General features: G+C 41.2%; 1 protein-coding gene across 1 annotated transcript in view; it reads left to right on the top strand.

Annotated features, from left to right (window-relative positions):
• The window catches only part of SLC28A3 (solute carrier family 28 member 3), a 49,336-nt gene that overhangs the window by 12,336 nt on the left and 16,507 nt on the right, over positions 1–20,493 (top strand). The window contains exons 4-11 of the mRNA XM_009903143.2: positions 2,536–2,627; positions 3,544–3,733; positions 5,694–5,838; positions 8,008–8,121; positions 9,542–9,619; positions 16,723–16,803; positions 17,853–17,933; positions 20,313–20,438. Coding sequence (XP_009901445.2) covers positions 2,536–2,627; positions 3,544–3,733; positions 5,694–5,838; positions 8,008–8,121; positions 9,542–9,619; positions 16,723–16,803; positions 17,853–17,933; positions 20,313–20,438 — 907 coding nt within the window. The remainder of the gene's footprint in view (positions 1–2,535; positions 2,628–3,543; positions 3,734–5,693; positions 5,839–8,007; positions 8,122–9,541; positions 9,620–16,722; positions 16,804–17,852; positions 17,934–20,312; positions 20,439–20,493) is intronic.

Here is a 20,493-nt window from a genome sequence, read left to right as displayed (position 1 = left end):
AATTAATGTAACTGATAATCACATTTTCAAATCTATGCACCCTATAATAAGGCTTAAGATGGACGTTGCAGTTTTGCACACACATATTTAGGCCTTCAAAACTCTGTTGCTCCAGACAACAGTTCAGGGCTGTCTGTGTTAACAGTCTTTGTGGCTCTAGCAGAATGTATTGAATCTTTAACTACATACTTTTAATAGAACTAAGGGAAAAAAAGAGGCTGTATCATCTTTGGAAGAAAGGTGAGGCAACCCACGGAATGTTTAAGGATGTAGCCAAATCATGGAGGAAGAAAATTAGGGAGGCAAAAGCACATTTGGAGCTTAAACTGGCCTCTGCTGTGAAGGACAGCAAAAAGTCCTTCTATAAATATATTAATAGCAAGAGGAAGGGCAAGGACAACCTCCACTCCTTGGTTGACATGGAGGGAAATGTTGTATCAAAGGATGAGGAAAAGGCAGAGGTACTTAACACCTTCTTTGCCTCAATTTTTACTAGTAGGACAGAACATCTTCCAGATGGCTGGCCTGCAGAGCTGGCAGAAAGAGCCAGGAAGCTGCATAGTTTCCGTATGTTCCATGAGCAGGCGATTGTAGCTCTCCTCAGCCGCTTGGATCCCCATAATTCCATGGGACCAGATGGGATCCATCCTAGGGTGCTGAGAGAGCTGGCAGATGAGCTGGCCAATGAGCTGGCCAAGCCACTCTCCATCATTTTTCAGCAGTCCTGGCTCACTGGAGAGGTCCCAGAAGACTGGAAGCTGGCCAACGTGGTACCCATCCACAAGAAGGGCCGGTTGGATGAGCCAGGGAATTACAGGCCTGTCAGCCTGACCTCAGTGCCAGGAAAGATTATAGAACAGGTCATCTTGAGTGCAATCACACAACACTTAGAGGATGGCCAAGGGATCAGGCCCAGCCAGCATGGGTTTAGGAAGGGCAGGACCTACCTGACCAACCTGATCTCCTCCTATGACCAGGTGACCTGCCTGGTGGATGTGGGGAGGCCTGTGCATGTGGTCTACCTGGACCTCAGCAAGGCCTTTGACACCGTTCCCTATAGCAAACTCCTGGCCAAGCTGTCAGCCCATGGCTTGGATGGGAGCACACTGCATTGGGTTAGGAACTGGCTGGAGGGCTGAGCCCAGAGAGTGGTGGTGAATGGTGCCACATCCAGCTGGCAGCCAGTCACTAGTGGTGTGCCCCAGGGATCAGTGCTGGGCCCCATGCTCTCTAACATCTTTATTGATGATCTGGATGAGGGCATTGAGTCTATCATCAGTAAATTTGCTGACGACACCAAGCTGGGGGCAGGAGTTGATCGGCTGGAGGGTAGAGAGGCTCTGCAGAGGGACCTCGACAGGCTGGACAGATGGGCAGAGTCCAACGGCATGAGATTTAACACATCCAAGTGCCGGGTTCTGCACATTGGCCACAACAACCCCATGCAGTGCTACAGGCTGGGGTCAGAGTGGCTGGAGAGCAGTCAGGTAGAGAGGGACCTGGGGATGCTGGTTGATGGTAGACTGAACATGAGCCTGCAGTGTGCCCAGGCAGCCAAGAGGGCCAATGGCATCCTGGCCTGCATCAGGAACAGTGTGGCCAGCAGGAGCAGGGAGGTCATTGTGCCCCTGTACTCAGCACTGGTTAGGCCGCACCTCGAGTACTGTGTCCAGTTCTGGGCCCCTCAGTTTAGGAAGGATGTTGAGTTGCTGGAGCATGTCCAGAGAAGGACAATGAAGTTGGTGAGGGGTTTGGAACACAAGCCCTATGAGGAGAGACTGAGGGGGCTGGGATTGCTTAGCCTGGAGAGGAGGAGACTCAGGGGTGACCTTATTGCTCTCTACAACTACCTGAAGGGAGGTTGTAGACAGACAGATGTTGGTCTCTTCTTCCAGGCAGCCAGCACCAGAACAAGAGGACACAGTCTCAGGCTGTACCAGGGGAGGTTTAAGTTGGATGTGAGGAAGAAGTTCTATACAGAGAGAGTGATTGCCCATTGGAATGGGTTGCCTGGGGAGGTGGTGGAGTCACCATCGTTGAAGGTGTTCAGGAGAAGACTTGATGGGGTGCTTGGTTCCATGGTTTAGTTGTTTAGGTGGGTTGGATTGGTCGATGGGTTCGATGCAATGATCTTGAAGGTCTCTTCCAACCTGGTTTATTCTATGTATTCTATGTATACCCAATTTGCACTAACCCTGTTAACAGACCTCACAGAAGAGCTGTAATTCAGAGGCTAGGACTGGCCTGCTAACTTTGACCCATTAGATATCTCCCAGATTTTCCTTTTCACTTGTCCAACATCAAATCAAAGAAATACTGCCCAAGATCTCTGCAGATGTTGGCACAATTTTCTTTTGCATTTTGGGATTAAAATGTAACCCTTACAAGCGGAGAAATTTTTATCAATGTAATGTGATCTTCCTGGTCAAATTACTTTTTTTTTTTTTCTTTCTTTCTTTTGTTTTCATTTGTCCCCTTTCCTTTTTCTTTCTAATCTACAGCTAAAGTTTCTGTTTGTTTGTTACATTTGTCTAGGCCTTTAGAAAAGAAATATGATAAAGTCTGTGAATTTTGCAAGAAACACAGAACCAGGATTTATTATGTCATCTATGGAATTTTAATAACAGGTACAGTATGTTATATTCAGATTTTGTGAAGCTTTATTTATTTACCTACATGAGATTATAGACTGACATAAAAAGTCTGGATTGTCTTAAAAAAGGTATTTGAAAGAAAGTAAAAGTCCCAGAGAAAGCTCCAGATCCCCAGACCCCTACTCATTCCCAAACTTAACAAAAGCACAGATCTTGCTACACTGTTTCTCTAGCATGTTTCTCAACTCTGACGAACTGTAACATTTGGGATAACAGAATAGTTCTTTGTGTCCACTCCATTAGCAGCCTCCTCCAATAAGCCAGTTAAATTACAGCTCTAAGAATTTTCCCACAAGCATGAAAACACATTTGAAAGAGTCAGGGACCCACATGAACTGAACTTAATTCAGCAGGCTAGAAATTAATATTTTCTATTTTGGCCCTTATCATTCCATGTCTACAACAAATGTTTGCTAGAAGAAATGTCAGGAAGCACTACCAAATCATTCAGCTGTTCTTCTTTGTCTGTTTCTAATTAGCCAGGAAGCTGGTTTGTTTCCTTCCCCTCCACCAGGATTCTTTTTGAGATCATCCTTTTTGGGCCCTGAGAGCACGTATGCCTAAAATATGCTTGTGTGATAGGCATCAGCATACCATGAAGTGGTTATAAAAGGGCCACTTGCATGCTGAGTATCTTGAGCTCCTAGCATTGACTCATTTTGGGTGAGTTCTAACAATATGTCAAGATTCTGTATGTTAATTCCATAAAAACATAAGTAGCGACACTACCTATGAAAACACTTCTTTTGGGGTTTTTTTTTTCAGAATTTAGGCCTGGAGACAGAAAAGCACTTCAAAGGTAAATGCAGGCCTGACTTTAATGTAAGATTTTACTCTGTTTTTATAAAGACCATCCTAACTGACATGTATATTCTTGTTTCTATGACAGCATACTTGGTGGTAGTTATTGCAGCCTGCAGTTTGAATTTTCAGAGAGCCTTGCCACTCCCTATCATCACTGCCGTAGTCATCTTCTTCATCTGCTGGGATTTTCTAATAGCTAAGTACGAACACAGAATTGCTGCACTCTTTTCCTCTGGAGAAACCTACGTGGAGAAACACTGGTTTTGGCTAAAATGGTAAATGTTTTTTACTTCTTTTATATGCAGAAGGACAAAGCAACAGTTAATTTACCCCTCTAGTTTTATTTCACTTTATACCCCCATAAGCACAGGGAGATGTGTCGGTCATGAAAATTGCAATAAGATCGAAGAATACATCCAGAATAATTCCATATTTTCCAGTTTATAGATGTCAAACACACCTTTAAGACTGGAATACAACAACTATGCATGAAAAAAATTGACACAAAGCTCTTTAGATCAAGACAAGACAAGTTTGTGGTTGCAAGAGAACTTGTTCACATTAGGTGTGTTGTATCCTTCTGCATTCATTCTGCAAGATAGAAAATGCCTTGCTTTCATTTGTTCAGAGAGCTACAAGCCTGAGTCTAACATATGTAGACTGATAAATACTGAAGTGTGTTATCTAGATAGGACTTTTTGTCCTGTCTTTCCTTCAGGAAATCAAACATGCCAGCCAAGTTTAGTGTCATAAGATCATAAAGCCTTATTTGGGATGGCAGACAATTTATCTGGTAGATAAAAAGTAGACACTTACTTGGAATAAGTATTGACCAAATGTATTCCTGAACAGTTATCAGGAAAATTTAAGTTATTCCAGGGAAAATGAGCAGCTGAAGGGGGCTTATAGACCAAATAAATGACCAAATGAAATCTCACCCAAAAGGTAAAGCAAACTGGCCATCTGCTTCCTGTCACAGCTAGGTCAGCTGTTATCTTAGAGAGAAAGAGCTATAAGAAGCAGTCATTCTCAGTCCAGAAAAATGTCCCAACAGTTCTTAATATTTTGAAAAGGTTTTGCCACAGGAGCAGGAGTTTCTAAGGTGCCATACAGGTTGTGATTGTTCTGCTCAGGAGCCACTTTGGAGAACATGTCGCACACAGACCACACCCTTTAGACTATCTGGCAGTCTCCTAGGGGAAAGGAGCAAACAGAACAGGAGAGTCTTGATGAGCAGATGGAACAAGCCAGGGGAAGTAAGTGTGGTATCACCTAAATTCCAGTTCTTAAATTGTACATATCACAGTTTAAGTGCTTAGCTGTGTAGGTCATTAATTTGTCCAAGAGACAGAAAGGCTCAAAGGTGTAGGAAGTGTTATTTGTCATTGCAGTAGCTAAGCCTTTTTGAGCAGTTGGTCTGCAATATTTTTGATCCAGTTCTAAAAATGGAATTTTGGTATCTAGGTACCACACAAATCAGTGGAAGCTAAACAACTCTTAGATACAAGTAACATGAAAGAATGGGACTAAGTTTAGTATCCCCTCTGTAAATGGGGTGATCTATTTCCTTGCCTCTCAGCCTGTTCTTGTGATAATTACCTTCAATATGCAAGTTGAACATTATTCTGTGATAGTGGAAGCTATAAAAACACTGTACACAGATGTGGAGATGGCTTTTATTTTTGCTTCTGAGATAAACTTGTGATGAAAATTAATTTTTCTAAAGAGATTACAACCAGTTGCAGAGAAGTAAACAGTTTATAACCTGCTTCTTAGTAACATGTTTCATAGGCCCACTGATAAAAACTGCACAGTGCAGTTCAGAAAAATCACAGCTTGTCTTGCCCTGAGCCAAGAGAAGATTCAATAAAGACAACCACAAATGAAAAGGAGAGTGAAGTGAGAAAGGAGAGTGTTTTCTCACACTTCATTTAATAGAAATAACACCCAGACAAGAGTCACTCAAGCTTTATTTGGTTTCCTCCGCACTTTGTCTTTGGGGACAAGGTTGGAGAACATTTCTTCTGGATACCACCAAGGGATGATCTTATCAGAGCTGTGCCAGAAAAGGCAAATTCCTGCTTCTGTAGAGATACATGTTTCAGCTTAATAGATTGCTCAGAGAGTTCCTTCTCAGACAGAGATATAAATATTGTGGTGAGGGAAAGAGGAGGAAATAATCTAGTCATCCTTCAGGATGTCATTCCTGACAACATATTTTTTTCCCCCCCCTAGGGTGTTGTGGGCAGCTGTTATTCTAGTTGTCATCTTCTGGCTCATCTTTGACACAGCAAAACAGGGATCCCATCAGCTGATCTCCTTTTTGGGGCTTGTGTTCTACGTTTTCTTGATGTTTGTCTTTTCCAAACATCCAACCAGAGTGAGTACTTAGTCCATGTTGTATCTTTTGGGGTTTTCTAGTTCAAAATCTTGAAAGCTATTCCCCTGTCTCAGAACCAATATCAGTAAAGGTGAAGTAAAATCCATCAACATCAAAATTTATGCCTACCAAAATTGAGAAATTTATTCATTTCTGAAGAAAACAATTTTGCTCTGACAACTTGGAAAGCATGTGTTGGGCTGTATCAGCATCTTGCTCTCACTATTTCAGTATCACTAAGGTTGGAAGAGACCTCAAAGATCATCGAGTCCAACCTGTCACTACTGCCCACTGCAGGCTTGAACTCACAACCTTCCCATTAAGGGTCTTATGTGCTACCAACTGAGCCACTCCATTACCATTTCAGAAGGCCACTGCCCATCCTTTGTTTTGGCTTTGATGCAGGTTGGGATTTGCTCCTAGACCATCAGTGAAAGCTGAGACAGGCCTGCTCCATGCTTTCCAGCCACAGGAGGTTTACCACAATCCTCAGGATGTCACAGACACTTATTTGTGGACAGTTACCACTTCAGCAAAAATCTCAGGGAACTGGACGCATCCTTCCCTCATATGGCTCTTAATCCCTCATGGGTTTAATCCCACTGCAAATGGGCAGTGGGCTGATCTGAGGCCCTCAGTTTTCATGAACCCACTCCCATAAGCTGTTTACTTTCATTTTCCAGCTGAAGTATGTACTCCATACTGCTGTGATATTGCAAAGGGGATATTTCAGCCACCAGAATTCACACCTCAGCCTTTACCCCAGTGTGCATGCCTAATGCGTAGCACATGATTTCATCAGTCATTTCAGGAACTCCTGCACCAGTGCTGAGATTTTCTTAACACAAAAATTCCCTTCAGCAAGGCTAATGGACCTGTCACTCCCTGTACTTTGCAGCTGTTGCTGTCACCAGCTGAGGTGAGGACTCATGTACTCCAAATGCTTTGTGTTTTTCCATGGGTCCTTGTTGAGGAATGGCTTGAATTGCAGGGACATGGTTTTATGGAACAGCTGCTTGAACAAAGTGTGTAGGCCGGACTCCATCTTCTTGTTTACTGCTCCCAGTAAGCTGGTGTGCTGATGCAGCAAGGCCACCATAGCCTTGTGGCTGTGCTCGCAGTTGCCTATAAGATAACAGCATATGAAACAAAGTATATGTGAAACAAAGAACTACTGAGAAAGGAGCTTGTGAAGTTGCACGTAGACCTAACTGCAAGGAGGCTGGATATTATAATGTAACCCTGGACTGATAACCAATGGAATAATGACATTTGTGCATATTTAGCTGAGATGCTTTATAAGCCATGCTTTTGAACAGTAAAGTTGAAGCTTGCTTATCAACCATATTGATTGCTGCGAGTCTTTCCCTCACCCATCTCGCCGTTGGGTATTTCTTCACAACAGGTCCTTTTTACACCTAATTGGCTTGTGTTGTTCGAATATCATGATAATAAATTAGAGTGCTATCTCAGCTCTTTACCCTGTAAATAATCAGATTCAATTTTCACAAAACAAAGATATTTTATGAGGCAGCAGGGCAGAAATCTGCAGTGTAGTGAAGAAAGACTGGTCACAAGCAGCCACAGTTTTTCCTACAACTGCCTTTATTTCATATGAATTGCAATACCTAACTTAGAGTAGTTCTCAAGTGTCAAAGTTCTTTAAAGCTTGGGAACAGAAAAGAGTTGAGGGTATCAGAAAAGTCCTTATTCCTAGGCCAGATATGTGAAGAATCTTCATGCTTGGTTGCATTTTTTTTAATGTTTTCATTCCAGTTACTAAAAATAAATCAATTTAAAAAAAAATAATTAAAAGAGAGAGAAGAATCATATTTTCTGCCTTCATATATCTGTTTCATCTATAAGCCATAGCACAGCACAAACAGTCTCTCTTCTACTACTTGCTTACTTGCAGTCTGTGATAGTGAAATGGGCAGGCATGTCCATATTTATCTAGACAGGCTTTGAGCAGCTCAAGATGGAGACATCACAGAGCTTTCAATTTAAGGGAAATGATTCATGCTCCAAGATCCCTACAACCTGTTTTGGCAGCTGTTCTTATCCTTCAGTATAGTCACGCAGTCCTCTCACATTATTTTAACAATAATTTAAAGCAAATTATTATTTATTTAAATAACAAATGGTTTGTTTCTTTTTCTGCCCATCTAGGTTGCTTGGAGACCAGTATTTTCAGGAATAGTGATGCAGTTTATTCTTGGGCTTCTTATTCTGAGGACCAAAGTGGGATTTGATGCATTTAACTGGCTGGGCATTCAGATCCAGGTGAGTTACTAGGAAATTTTTATTTTTTTTTAATATGTTAATACTCTTACATAACATACAGGCAGTTCAAAGGCCCATTTGCCCCTGGATTTTTCCATTCTTGAAAATAAATGGTGTCTTTAAAAGGTAATTGACTACCTGAGTTCAACATTCTAATTTTCTTTTTGTCCAGTTAATAAAAGACCATGTGGGATAGTCTGAGGAGTAATGACTAGAGTGACCCTGTTTCTTAATAGCTTTCTCATCCCTGGGCTAAAATTGTAGCTTGCAGCCTTCAAACACAAAACTGCTATTCTGCCAGGACACTTAGAAACTCAGACCTGGCCCAACTCCAAAACATCCGTGCAATAAAACTGAATTGCAATAGAACCTTGCAATTCAAGGCCTTGGGATTTAGCAAGGAAGAACCTTCAGAGTTGCCACAATTCTGGCCTCAGGGGCATTTCAAAGTTCTCACAACATACAAGAAAATTAATTCAACTACAGGTGGCAAAATCAGCAGCTGTGAGCAGCACGGAATGACCAGAGAGGGGATACAATCAATTTGTAGTTGGCCCTTCAGGAAGTCTGCAGACACAAAGCTGTTTTTAAAAGTCCATTAATATTGCAAAGTAGTAAATAAGAGAAATCAAATATGTAGATCAGAGAGTACCAGCTGGAGGATGTTCAGACTTTCCACCCCAGGGGTACTAATCACACAGCTGTTCTTCACAGTACAGATAATAAACCATATTTAAAACAAGACAGTGCAGAATGTACTGTCTCTGCACGGACACGAGGACACAGGTCTGACGTCTGTTTGGTTGCTAATCTGCAAGCAATAGGAGTAATCTGTGTTTTGTCACCAGGTTCTCCATTTCCCTTCCATCTCCAACTGAAGCAGACCTATTTCCCCCTTTTGTTAGCTCCATATGGCTTATGGTCACTCCTAACATAACTTGTTTCCTAGCTATTACATTTTCATTTTAAGTAGTATCATTAATTACATAGGTTGGCATCAGAAGTATCAAAATGAGCACCATATCAGAATTAAAAAGCTGATTTTTTTTTTTTTTTTTACGGCTAGTTTTTGGCTACTCCTTTAAAACTTCAGGCTTCAAAAATGTTACAAATTCAGCCATTGAAACTCTACTGCATGTGAGGGAGGTTAGAAATCCACCTCACTATCAAGATTTGATACTGCAATAAAATGTGCCCTATGCCCTTGCTGTTTCTCTTCAAGATCTGAAGCAGCCAGAACTCTCAGCAGAACAGATCTGAGACACTTGGTTTAGTCAGGCACAACCAGAAAAGCATACAGCCATGCAGAGCAGAGCACAAGCTCCTTCACTAGGTATCTGAAAGCCAGCCAGCAATATTTGCTTAGTTCTTGTCAGGGACCTTATGTTTATGGCTAACTTTTTTTACTTTTTGTCCTTAGACTTTTCTGGAATACTCTGACACAGGTGCTAAGTTTGTTTTTGGCAACAAATATACAGATCATTTCTTTGCTTTTAAGGTAAGACAAGTTTTGCGTATTGTGGTGGGTTGAAGTTTCCCATTCACATTAACTAAGCAAGACTAACTCTGTTGGAAGCAAATGAAAGCTGTGTTTATGAGCAAAAGCTACACTCTACAATGGAATGCAATGAATATGTACAAAATACACAGTATTTGCAATATTATACAGGTATTTACCATCAGAAAATAATACAGAAACCCCCCTGATACCCTTCTGGTTCTCCAGAGAGCAGAGAAGCTGCTCTGCTCCACCCCCAAAATTTCCTCTCCCCCCATAACAGAACAAAAGAGGAGTTGAGAGGAAGGAATGTTAGCTTAGAGAGCAGTGTTAATGTTCTTATCTTTTCTCAAGGCCAGCCAGAAGCAGTTATTTATTTCCCCAAGTGAAGCAGAGCACCCACAACCACAGGAGAAAAGAAAAGGAATGGGAATGGAAGTGAAAATGTGAAAGATGTTTATGATACAACTGCCCAATGAATTTTTAGAATAATCTTTTTAGATTAATATTTTAGATTTAATAGATTTAATATTTTTAGAATAATCTTTTGTTTTCCTTTTTACACCCAATAGTGAATTATCTATATTCTTCTACTTTTATGCTCAAAATCTGCAGCTAAATTTTAAAGGCATAGCTTAAAACTGCCACATGTATATTATATGTGACAGATAGAAGACAGAAAAAGAAATTACATGGCTGTGAAATAAATTCATTGTATATCTTGTGATACCAGTGCAGCAAACAGAGAAGGCAGCTAAGAGGCAAATTATTCCTTACTGTGTGACACTCAGAACATTTAGAAGCTCTACATAAAGCCCTTCATTTACTGCCATACCCTGAGTTAGGATACACTTATTTAGTCTAATTATAACAGCATACATTACTAGTAGACAGAACTGTCTAAAATAAAAAGGTGCAAAATTTCCTATTTCCTGGTCACTGAAAGAAATACCACCTCCAGCCTATGTTTCCTACCCTTCCACAAGTATAGGTGCTGTCTCATGTTACTCTATTCCATCCTAAAGTGCTGTGGAAACCACTGCCCCACAGACATTGCCCTTATAGCAGTGGAAAGCCTGTATATATATTTACACCAAGTAAAAGAGATAGAAGCTGTCAATGCATAAACATGTCAATGCATAAGTATGAAGGATTACATTATTACTGCACTAAGATCCTAGGGATCCTTGCTGGGAAAATGCTGAACTATAATTTATTCTGGTCTGTGGTCTCTAATCTGCACTAGTACCCTATCTGGTTTTGCTCCCACACATAGCCCGTGTCAGAATCACAGACTGTTAGAGGTTAGAAGGGACCATTAGAGATCATCATGTCCAACCCTGCTACCATAGCAGGATCATCTAGGGCAGGGCACACAGGAACACATCCAGACTAGCTTCAAAAATTTCCAGAGAAGGAGACTCCACAACCGCTCTGGACAGCCTGTTCCAGTGCTCTGTTACCCTCACAATAAAGAAGTTTTTCCTCATGTTGGGGTGGAACTTCCTGTGTTCTACCTTATATCCATCATTCTTTGTCTTATTCCTGGGTGCCACTGAAAAGAGCCTGTCCCCTTCCACTCAACACCTACCCCTCAGCCCACTCTCAGCCTTCTCTTCTCCAGACCAAACAATCTCAGTTCTCTCAGTCTTTCTTTATAGGAGAGATGTTCCAGTCCCTTAACTCCCCTCATAACTCCTCATTGGACTCTGTCCAGTAGATCCCTGTCTTTCTTGAACTGGGGAGCCCAAAACTGAACACAGTATTCCAGATGTGGTCTCAGCAGAGCAGAGTAGAGGGGGAGTAGATCTTCCCTAGACCTGCTGGATGCACTTTTACTAGTGCACCCCAGGATACCATTGGCCTTCTTGGCCATAAAGGCACATTGCTGTCCCATAGATAATGTCCACTAGGACTCCAAAGTCTTTCTTTTTGGATCTGCTTTTCAGCAGGATGACCCCTAATCTGTACTGGTACCTGGTGTTGCTTCTCCCCTAGGACTCTGTGCTTATCCTTGTTGCACTTCTTGAGGTTCAATAACACCTGCTTAGGTTGGAGTCAAGAGCTTGTAAAGCCAAAAAAACCCCAAGACCAACCATGAGAAATGTATCAGGACTTTCTCAGAGATGACTTCTCTCTGGTTTTTCAGATGCCTGACTGTGGTCTTACACATCTTTCAAATTTTTTTTTAATTTTTTTTGGGGGGATGGTGGTGAAATTCCACCAAACTGGATATTCTTCACACTTTCTGTCACTACTTCAGGAAGAAGATGCTACCTGCAAAACATGCTGCTGCTAAGAATAGTCAGAACATCCTGGGGGAGTTTTTGGGGGGGTGGGGAGGAAATGAAGCAGTTCAGTGAGAAATGGATTTTATATTTTAATGGTAATATTTGTGTACCCTTTGTTTTACCTTCCCATTTATTCTCACTTTTACTCTATTTAGCATTCAAAATGTGATTTACATTCATTACTGCATATTTTGGGGGTGAAATAGTTTAATTACCACCTTCAATGTGTTTTTTCATGTGTTTTTCTAAAATACCTTACGATTATGGCTTTTTCAAAGTGATTTTTTTAATGCCACTGTGATGTGAAATACTGAGTGATGCTGACTAAAGCCATAACTGGGGACCAGATGGCAAAATGTTTGCTTGTGTACACATTCATCAGTCTTATGCTATAGCATAGGCCAGATGAAGTCACAACATTTCTAGAAAAGAACAACAGGAACAAGTAGGTTATTTTCACAATGAAAACCAAGAGAGTAAAACCCATGAGTTGATTTTCAGAGCTGAATATGTCTTAGGGGAGAGAGAGAGAGATAATAGGAATATATATAATCAGAGTGGCAGACAAGTGCACAGCACCACCACGACATGTTCCATCTGTTTCTCCTGTAGAAAGAGATTTTTCTATTTTAAAACCAGTGTCAGCCAGCCTATTATCTCTTGAAACACTTGCTGTTTATTTAGAGATTAAGGTGATCAAAAGTGCTTTTTTATGTCTTTCAGGTATTTTAAGAGGCTGTCGTGTAGCATTGAGCTTTCCAAATCTCACCACAAAATATTTCAAAGTGCCCTCCAAAAGAGAAACATCCAGATTTCAGCTTAGATCTTAAAACAGAGTAGACAAGTGATATTTTTGCAGGAAACTGTGAGAGCCCAGCTGTATTCATACAGCATCCTTAGCCATATGCAGGGGCTATCTTAGATGGACAGAGTAGACACATGCGCTTTGCATACTAGAGCAGACACATTGTTCGCATATACCCGCTGTGTGTTGTGACCAGTCACACTATAGCCTTTGAAGTCATAGTCTTGCAAGTAGTAATTAGTCATAAATATATGCATTTGCATGCATAAACTGGCTTATTTTAAATACAATTTGTGTATGCATATGTAGAGGTTTTAGAGTTCTGAAAAAACAAGTCATTTGCCAACATAAACAAGCACACCCAGGTTTACTGTGAATAAGCAGGAAATTAGACTTCTGTTATATCAGTAGCTTCCTTTCCATGCAAGGAGGATTATGGCTTGCTGAGAAGGACTCTGCTTTGAAGGTCAAACTGTGTCTGAAACGAGGATGTTGCTTAAACATCAATAGTAACTTTTACTTTAAAGGAATACAAGGAAAAAAACTGAACATCAAGCCACAAATGGGAGAAGAGTTGCAAGCAGCCAGCAAATTCAAATCCCTGCCCTGAATGTAGCATGGTCAAGAACCATAATCCAAAAAGCAGCTCTTTAGTAAAGTCAAAATATATTGCAGAACTGATAATAAATATGAAATAACCCAGTTTATGAAAATTCTGATGAAATTATTTGTTATGTTAAAGGGTTATTCTGGGAAACATTACCTGCAACTTCTGCAGGACACATAAATGTAATTCTAGAGAGCTATTTGATACCAATTATCAACTAAAATGTTGCAGGATTTTTCAGAGTGCTCATTAATTTTATTCATTAGTTAAAACTTGACTACTTAAGTTACGTGGGAGTTATCAGGAAATATGCATATTAGTGACTAGATTTCCATACAAGTTTGTTCACAAAGAGAAATTAATAGTTTAACCATGCAGGTATAATATACTGCAGGACCTGTCCACTCATCCTGTATGGAAACGTGGTAGCCCTTTTTGAGGAGCACGCTTCAGCTACAGCTGAGGTACTTCTGACTTTCCTGTCATATTTCCTATTGCAGTTCTGTCCCAATTTTTCTCAGAGCTGAAAGCTCTCAGTCTGTAAGCTGTAATGGTATGTGTATATTGAAATGAAACTGGTTAACATTTTAACAGCAGAAGCAAATTTGTCACTTCCCTGTTCAGGGTACTTGTATCTTTAAGGCATGCTCACACTCACGGAAGGGCATTACAACAGAAGGAGAAAACAGGAAGTCCGTGAGACAGAAGAATAATTTTTAAGAGCTTTTCTTTCCTAAAAAGCAATTTCATCTAATTAGTGTGTGGTTTGGGGAAGAAAAAGAAAAGAAAAAAAAAAAAAAAGAAAAAAAGGAAAAAGAAAACAAAAAGAGGACTCTGGACCTTTTATTTCCAAATACGTTTCACATTTAACCAACAAAGGAAACACTGCCAGTTATAGTTGATGACCTCTCTACTGTGCAGATATTCCTACATGTGCAGGGAGTGGAACAGACCGGTAATTACAAAAGAAAGCTGTTCTCAGACTCACTGGATCATACCCTGTGCCTCCTTTTTTTCCTACCAGTCCTGTCTCCACATACGTATTCCTGTCCACAGGATATCTTAGGCCTCCAGACCTGTCTTTCAATACAGAGATTTGCATGGTTTGTTCTCCTCCTGAACTCCCTACATAATGTACCCACAGCACCAGAAAGGCTGGGCTGCTTTCACACTCCCCAGACCTGCTCCTACCCTGGGCTTTCTTCACCTGCTGAGTGCTTCACCAGGTGCCTGTCACTGTAGCACCACTAGAGCTTTCCCCCCTTTCTCCCATTCCCTTGCACAGTTCTTCACCATCCAAGGTATTGTCCCAACTTACATACCCTGGTACCCAAACCTGAAGAGTCTCAGAGGGCACACTATAATGTTATTGACCTGGTGCCACCTACTTTACTGGTTTTGGTGCTGCAAGGAGGGAGAAGGAGAAGATGGGAGAGTGGTAGAAGCTGCTCCTGTATCAGATTTTCCACTCTTGCCCTCACCTGTAATTTGTAGCCCCAGCTGGGCCTAGCATGAAGGTGAAACTCCACTCAGGGCTGTCAGAGAAGAGGTGGTTGCTCCACCTAGGCATCCAGCAGGAGGTTTCCTGAGGCTGTGCTCTCTCCCAGGTTTCAAAACCACCAACTTAACACTTCAGTGTATTGACACCATGGGGAGCCTTTCTGCAAGTGTTCTGGCTTTTTCAGTTGAGCTAGGTATATCACATCATGTGCTTTTCATTGCACTTATCTCTACAGGTAACACCACTGAAAACCGACTGCAATGCAGTATGTTGCAAGCATCTTACTAACTTTCTATTTAGTTTTGTGCCTTAGGGAAAAAGAGCTAGGCTGGACATAACAAATTATTACAATCACTTACTTATTAAGTGGTTGCTATGATTTTATGTTGAAAATAGAACATAGTAGCTGCCACATTAAGTTACTGGAGATATACACAGAATGGTTTACTTCTAAAATACTTCCTGACTTCTTAATGTACTTGAGGCATAAATCATCACAATTGGAAAAAAAGAAATTGAAAAAAAAAATCCCTGTTTTAGAACAACAAATGTTTCATGCAGAATACCTGCAACTGCAACTATGTAAAAGCAGGTTTTAAAGTTAGGTACACTTTTTTTCAGAGGAATATGCACAGGACACAGGCCAAAGGGCATAGGCAGGACATTGTTGTCTTCTTCAGCTAAAATAAAATCACAGCTCTCAAATGTGAGAGTTCTTTGGAGTTAAACACGTTTACAGTTTATAGTTTTTAACAACCAGTACAGATAGCCTGCCTACATATTGCCTCTCCAGACCCATTTCCCAACAGGCATCATGGTGGTCCATACTTGTGTCATTGTATGGAGTTGGAAGTGTCTTGTTCTTTTTCATTCTTTTCTTTGCTTTTATTTATAAATTCTTATGCCCTGAACTGAACACACATAAAAGCTTCCTAGTATTAGTGGTGCTATTTTGACTGTAATCTATATGGCTAATTTTGGACCTTTTGCAGCTGTTTTTCTTCCTGTTGTATACTAGCATAGAAATGCTGAGATTCTGTGTATTTAATGTACTTGAAAATCAAGTGGCATTCATTTTATTCAGGATGGATAAACAACATATTTAATAATCCATCAGAGTGGGTTAGGCATCCATGCAATTCTTTTAAGTCGTATGTTGAAGGAAAACATTCTTCTTTCAGTCCACTGAAAGAGAATTATATTAACTTTTTGTATTTAGTAAGTAGACACATGAATTTGATTTTAAGGAGATTCTATTTCTGCATGTAGTTACAGAGCTCTTGAATACTCCATATTGCTATTATAACCAGCACTATTTTTCTATAGCATATTATTAAAAAGCAGATATGTAGTACAGGCTTTCTAAGGAAGCTGTCCTTGACTCTGTGAAATCAAGTCAGCTACCATTCCAACTACAATCTCTTTAACTTCTGCCTGTATAGAAATCTAAACGGTGGGATTTTAAGCACAGACACAGAGAAGCTGAGCTCTGAATTCTATATCACAGTCCCGTTATATGTACTTCTGTTCATGGGGTTTGAAGTTGACAGATGTATATACAAGACTTTGTAGACACCATTGCCCTGTAAGTCTTTGAGTTGACTTACACATAGCTGTAAAGTATTGCACGGCACATTAAACCAAATATTTTCAGAATTATTGCAGTCCTGTTACAAAACATATGTAGAAACTTGCAAAATAGTTAATTCCAGCATAAACACAAATGAGTCTAGAAGGGTAAAAATTTTATAGCATAAGTGTAAACCAAATGATGAAGTTTTAATACCTTTAAATGTGTTTCTAAAATCATTAACCTCTATTTCAAAAATTAAATTGCCTGCAAGTCAAAGAAAGGAAGACCAGTCTAGAAGTGTTAATGAATTTGTGCCTCCAAATCAGGTCCTGCCACTTGTGGTTTTCTTCAGCACAGTAATGTCTATGCTTTACCACCTTGGATTCATGCAATGGCTCACTGGAAAGGTAAAATTTTTTGTCAGTATATACTTATTTGCCCGATAAGGAACAATTTCTGAATACATGCAGCCTAATTGTAGCATTGGACATGACCAAACTCCTCAGGGGTAGACACATGAAAAATAGTTGTTTATTTTTAACCTGAAAACAGTTTCAGATGTTACCACTGCAAAATCTGAACTGGCATTGCGTAGCACCCTTTCCTACCTTCAGTTTGGTTTTATAGCTGACATCATAGTAAGTGTTAGTCATGTTTAGTATTCCTCAGTTGCCATACTTACTTAAATCTTCCTTTCTCCCATCCTCCAAGATGCAGAATAGAGGTCTGCTGACAGTGGATGTCTGCTTTCTACTAAGCATTGCAGTAGCAATTGCATGTACTTCCCTGTCACAGATCACCAGAATAAGACCAGAGTCTGGTTCCTCATCTCATGTTCTAAGTGTCCACTTCTGCTAGATCCTATGTCTGGCACCAGCACCTGCTAAGATAAGAGCAAATCCACAGAAAATCTGTTTCCTGCCCTGTCTGCCCAGTTAATTTTTATGAGGGAAAAGATCTTCCTGTGTCATGGTAGTTAAACCTTATTTGAAGATACTCTTAAATAAAAGTCCATTGTCCTTCCTATTCACAAGATTGTTGTATAAGCACCACAAACTTCACCTAGCTGAAATAGAGTCCTAAAAATTTATAAAGAGTATATTTGGTCTTAATCTAAATTTCACAGGTTTTTCTTCACATGATCCCAGTCCTTTTAGATAGACATGCAATTAATAAGGGCGCATCAAAATAACTGTTTTGATTAATTTAGTTTAGCAATTTAGCACCCAGGAGGAGCCTGAAGTACTCTCAATTCTGTTAATTTATTCCTACTCTGCCCTATATCAACATGCAACTGTTAAAATAGAAGAGCCATATCTTGAAGCTGAAACCAGGAATATTAATTAAAAAATGTGAGAATCTCATTTCAAGGATGTGGAATGGGCAGGAGGCCCAATGTGCTTTGGTGTGCCTGTCTGTTTATTGTTTGCTTGGTTTATTTTAAAAATCATTTTAGGTTGGCTGGGCAATGCAGATCTCCATGGGGACAACTCCTGTTGAGTCTCTGGTAGCTGCAGGCAACATATTTGTGGGACAGGTGAGTTGGCAGTTAGAAAAATAGGAGTGCACAGGAGTGCAGCCTTGGCTTGAGCTGGAAAACTGCTCTGGACAGAAAGTGCTTCACCCCAGAAGAGTAGAACAAAAACACTTGCACAGAATTGGAGGTTAAGTAGAAATACTATTTACATAAATATGCAAAACCACAGAAGGTATTCAGGGAAAAGGCTATACATAAACAATCAGCTTCCCAGCTGAGCCCACCAGGCCACAACCAGGCCAAGACCTTCCCTGCAACACCAGGCCTCAGCAGGCCCACAGTAGGCCAATTTGCCATCAAGACAGGCCTAGGAGGCCTCAGTGCCCACCCCCCCAGGACTCACTGCACCCCTACACACCAGGCCCAGCTGTGCAGCAAGGAGGTAGCTTGCCAAGAAGGCTGCACTCCCCCACAAACCAGAGAGAGCAGCCAAAGCATGCACCAGGAGCAGAGAGGAGGGAGAACAGAGACAGAACAGGCTGTGAGGTCTGCTTATGCAGGGATTGTAGGGCTATGGGATGGAACAGCAAATTACAATTGCCTGCATCTACCCTCTGGGAGAGGCCCCTTGGACTCTCTGTCTTCTGGGGGAATTTATCTGTATGGTAAGATGCTTAGGCCTTAACCTGTAACACATAGGATGACAGAATACTGTGACATGCAGCTGCTCAGTGAGCATGTGGGTATATAAATAATAATCATTTCATATGAAGTTAGGACTCCAGTCCAGGAGGACTGGTGGTTGATCCACAGAATTCCAGTACCTACACATGCCAACAGTGATGCCAGATTGAGTGGGGTTTTCCCAACAGGGAGTAAAGTGTAACTATAGGTGATAGCTCTCCCTTAAAATTAATAACAGACTACTCCCAGGCTGTGAAGAAATAACAGTGTCAGGGCTTTTTTTTTTTTAATTTTTAAGGCAAAAATCAGAGGAAAAGAGGGCACATGAGACAGGCAAGGCCAGGACACATTACAGACAACTAAGATCCAGACCTGGCTGTGCAAGGGCATAGCCACAAAAGCATGTGACACCATCTAGCAAGTCCATTTTAATGGGAAATCCATTGAATCCACACTTTAACTGCATCTGTTCCAGGTTCCAAAGTAATGTGGAAAGATCACCAAGCAGAATCCAACCCCAAAAGTTACATAGTAATGAGGTCTGTGGAGACAGGTTGGACTCAATGATCTTCGAGGTCTCTTCCAACCTTGGTGATACTGTGATACTGTGATTAGCATATCACTTATTTAGCAGGGATGCATCACTGTATCATACTGTTTCAAGATTTAAACTAGTAGCTCTGCATGACACTGCTCCAGGATGTGCTCATGCACATGCCAAAGGGGCTGGGAGCTTTAAGTTGCTCCTAGTGGCTGATGTGCATTCCACTTGGTGTGTGACCTTACATGTTGTCCAGCCTTACCCGACTGTCCCTAACTTACTCAGAATTGGGTGAGGATTTCTTAGCAGTTTCATAGGAACTGCATAGGAGAGGTGGCAAACCAGATAGAATTGTCTTCAGACAGCAAGGGTTTTGGCACAATTTTTCTTCTTGAGCTAAAACCCTCCAAACAATATTAAGAGCGTGCATTAGCACTAAGATTAACTAGTCAAAAACATAGATTCATAGAATGGTTTGGGTTGGAAGGGACCTTAATGATCACCTAGTTCCAATGCCTGTGCCATGGGCAGGGACTCTCCTCACTATACGAGACTGCTCCAGGCCTTATCAAGCCTGTCCTTGAACACCTCTAGGGAGAAGGCATCCATGACCTCCCTGGGCAACTGTTCCAGTATCTCACTACCCTTATTTTATAATATTTTACCTAAATCTGCCCTCATTGACCTTCAATCCACTCCCTCTCATCCCATCACAAGAAGACCCTTGTAAAAAATCCCTTTCTGGCTTTCTTGGAGGGCCCCTTCAGGTATTGGAAGGCAGTTGCTATAAGGTCTCTCCAGAGCCTTCTCTTCTCCAGGCTGAACAGCCCCAACTCCCCCAGCCTCACCCCACAGGGGAGGTGCTCCAGCCCTCTGATCATCTTCATGGCCCTTGTCTGGGCGTGCTTCAGCAGTTCAATGTCCCTCATATGCTAAGGGCACCAAAATGGGACACAGTACTCCAGGTAGAGTCTCACAAGAGCAGAGTAGAGGGGAAAGAATCACCTGACTCAAGCTGCTGACCACACTTCTTTTGATGCAGCCAAGGATATATTTGGCTTTCTGGGGTGCAAGTGCACACTGTCAGCCCATGTTGAGGCACACATGTAAGAAAGGGTGATGCAGCCATACGTTTTCATTTGCTGATAAAATAAACCTCTGAATTCAGGTTTATTATTTAAGTTCTTAATTTGGCAGTTGTTTTGCAATTTCAGACAGAGTCTCCTCTCCTGGTGCGGCCCTACTTACCATACCTCACCAGATCTGAGCTCCACGCGGTCATGACAGCAGGATTCGCAACAATTGCTGGAAGTGTCTTAGGAGCATATATTTCTTTGGGGGTAAGATGGGGAAAGAGAACTGGAAATATACTGATTATCTGAAATGATGTAAGTA

The sequence above is a fragment of the Dryobates pubescens genome, chromosome Z, assembly GCF_014839835.1.
Source record: "Dryobates pubescens isolate bDryPub1 chromosome Z, bDryPub1.pri, whole genome shotgun sequence".
In the NCBI taxonomy this organism is placed as follows: domain Eukaryota; kingdom Metazoa; phylum Chordata; class Aves; order Piciformes; family Picidae; genus Dryobates; species Dryobates pubescens.
The sequence above is the reverse complement of the archived record's forward strand: the minus strand, read 5'-3'. Positions and strand labels throughout refer to the sequence as shown.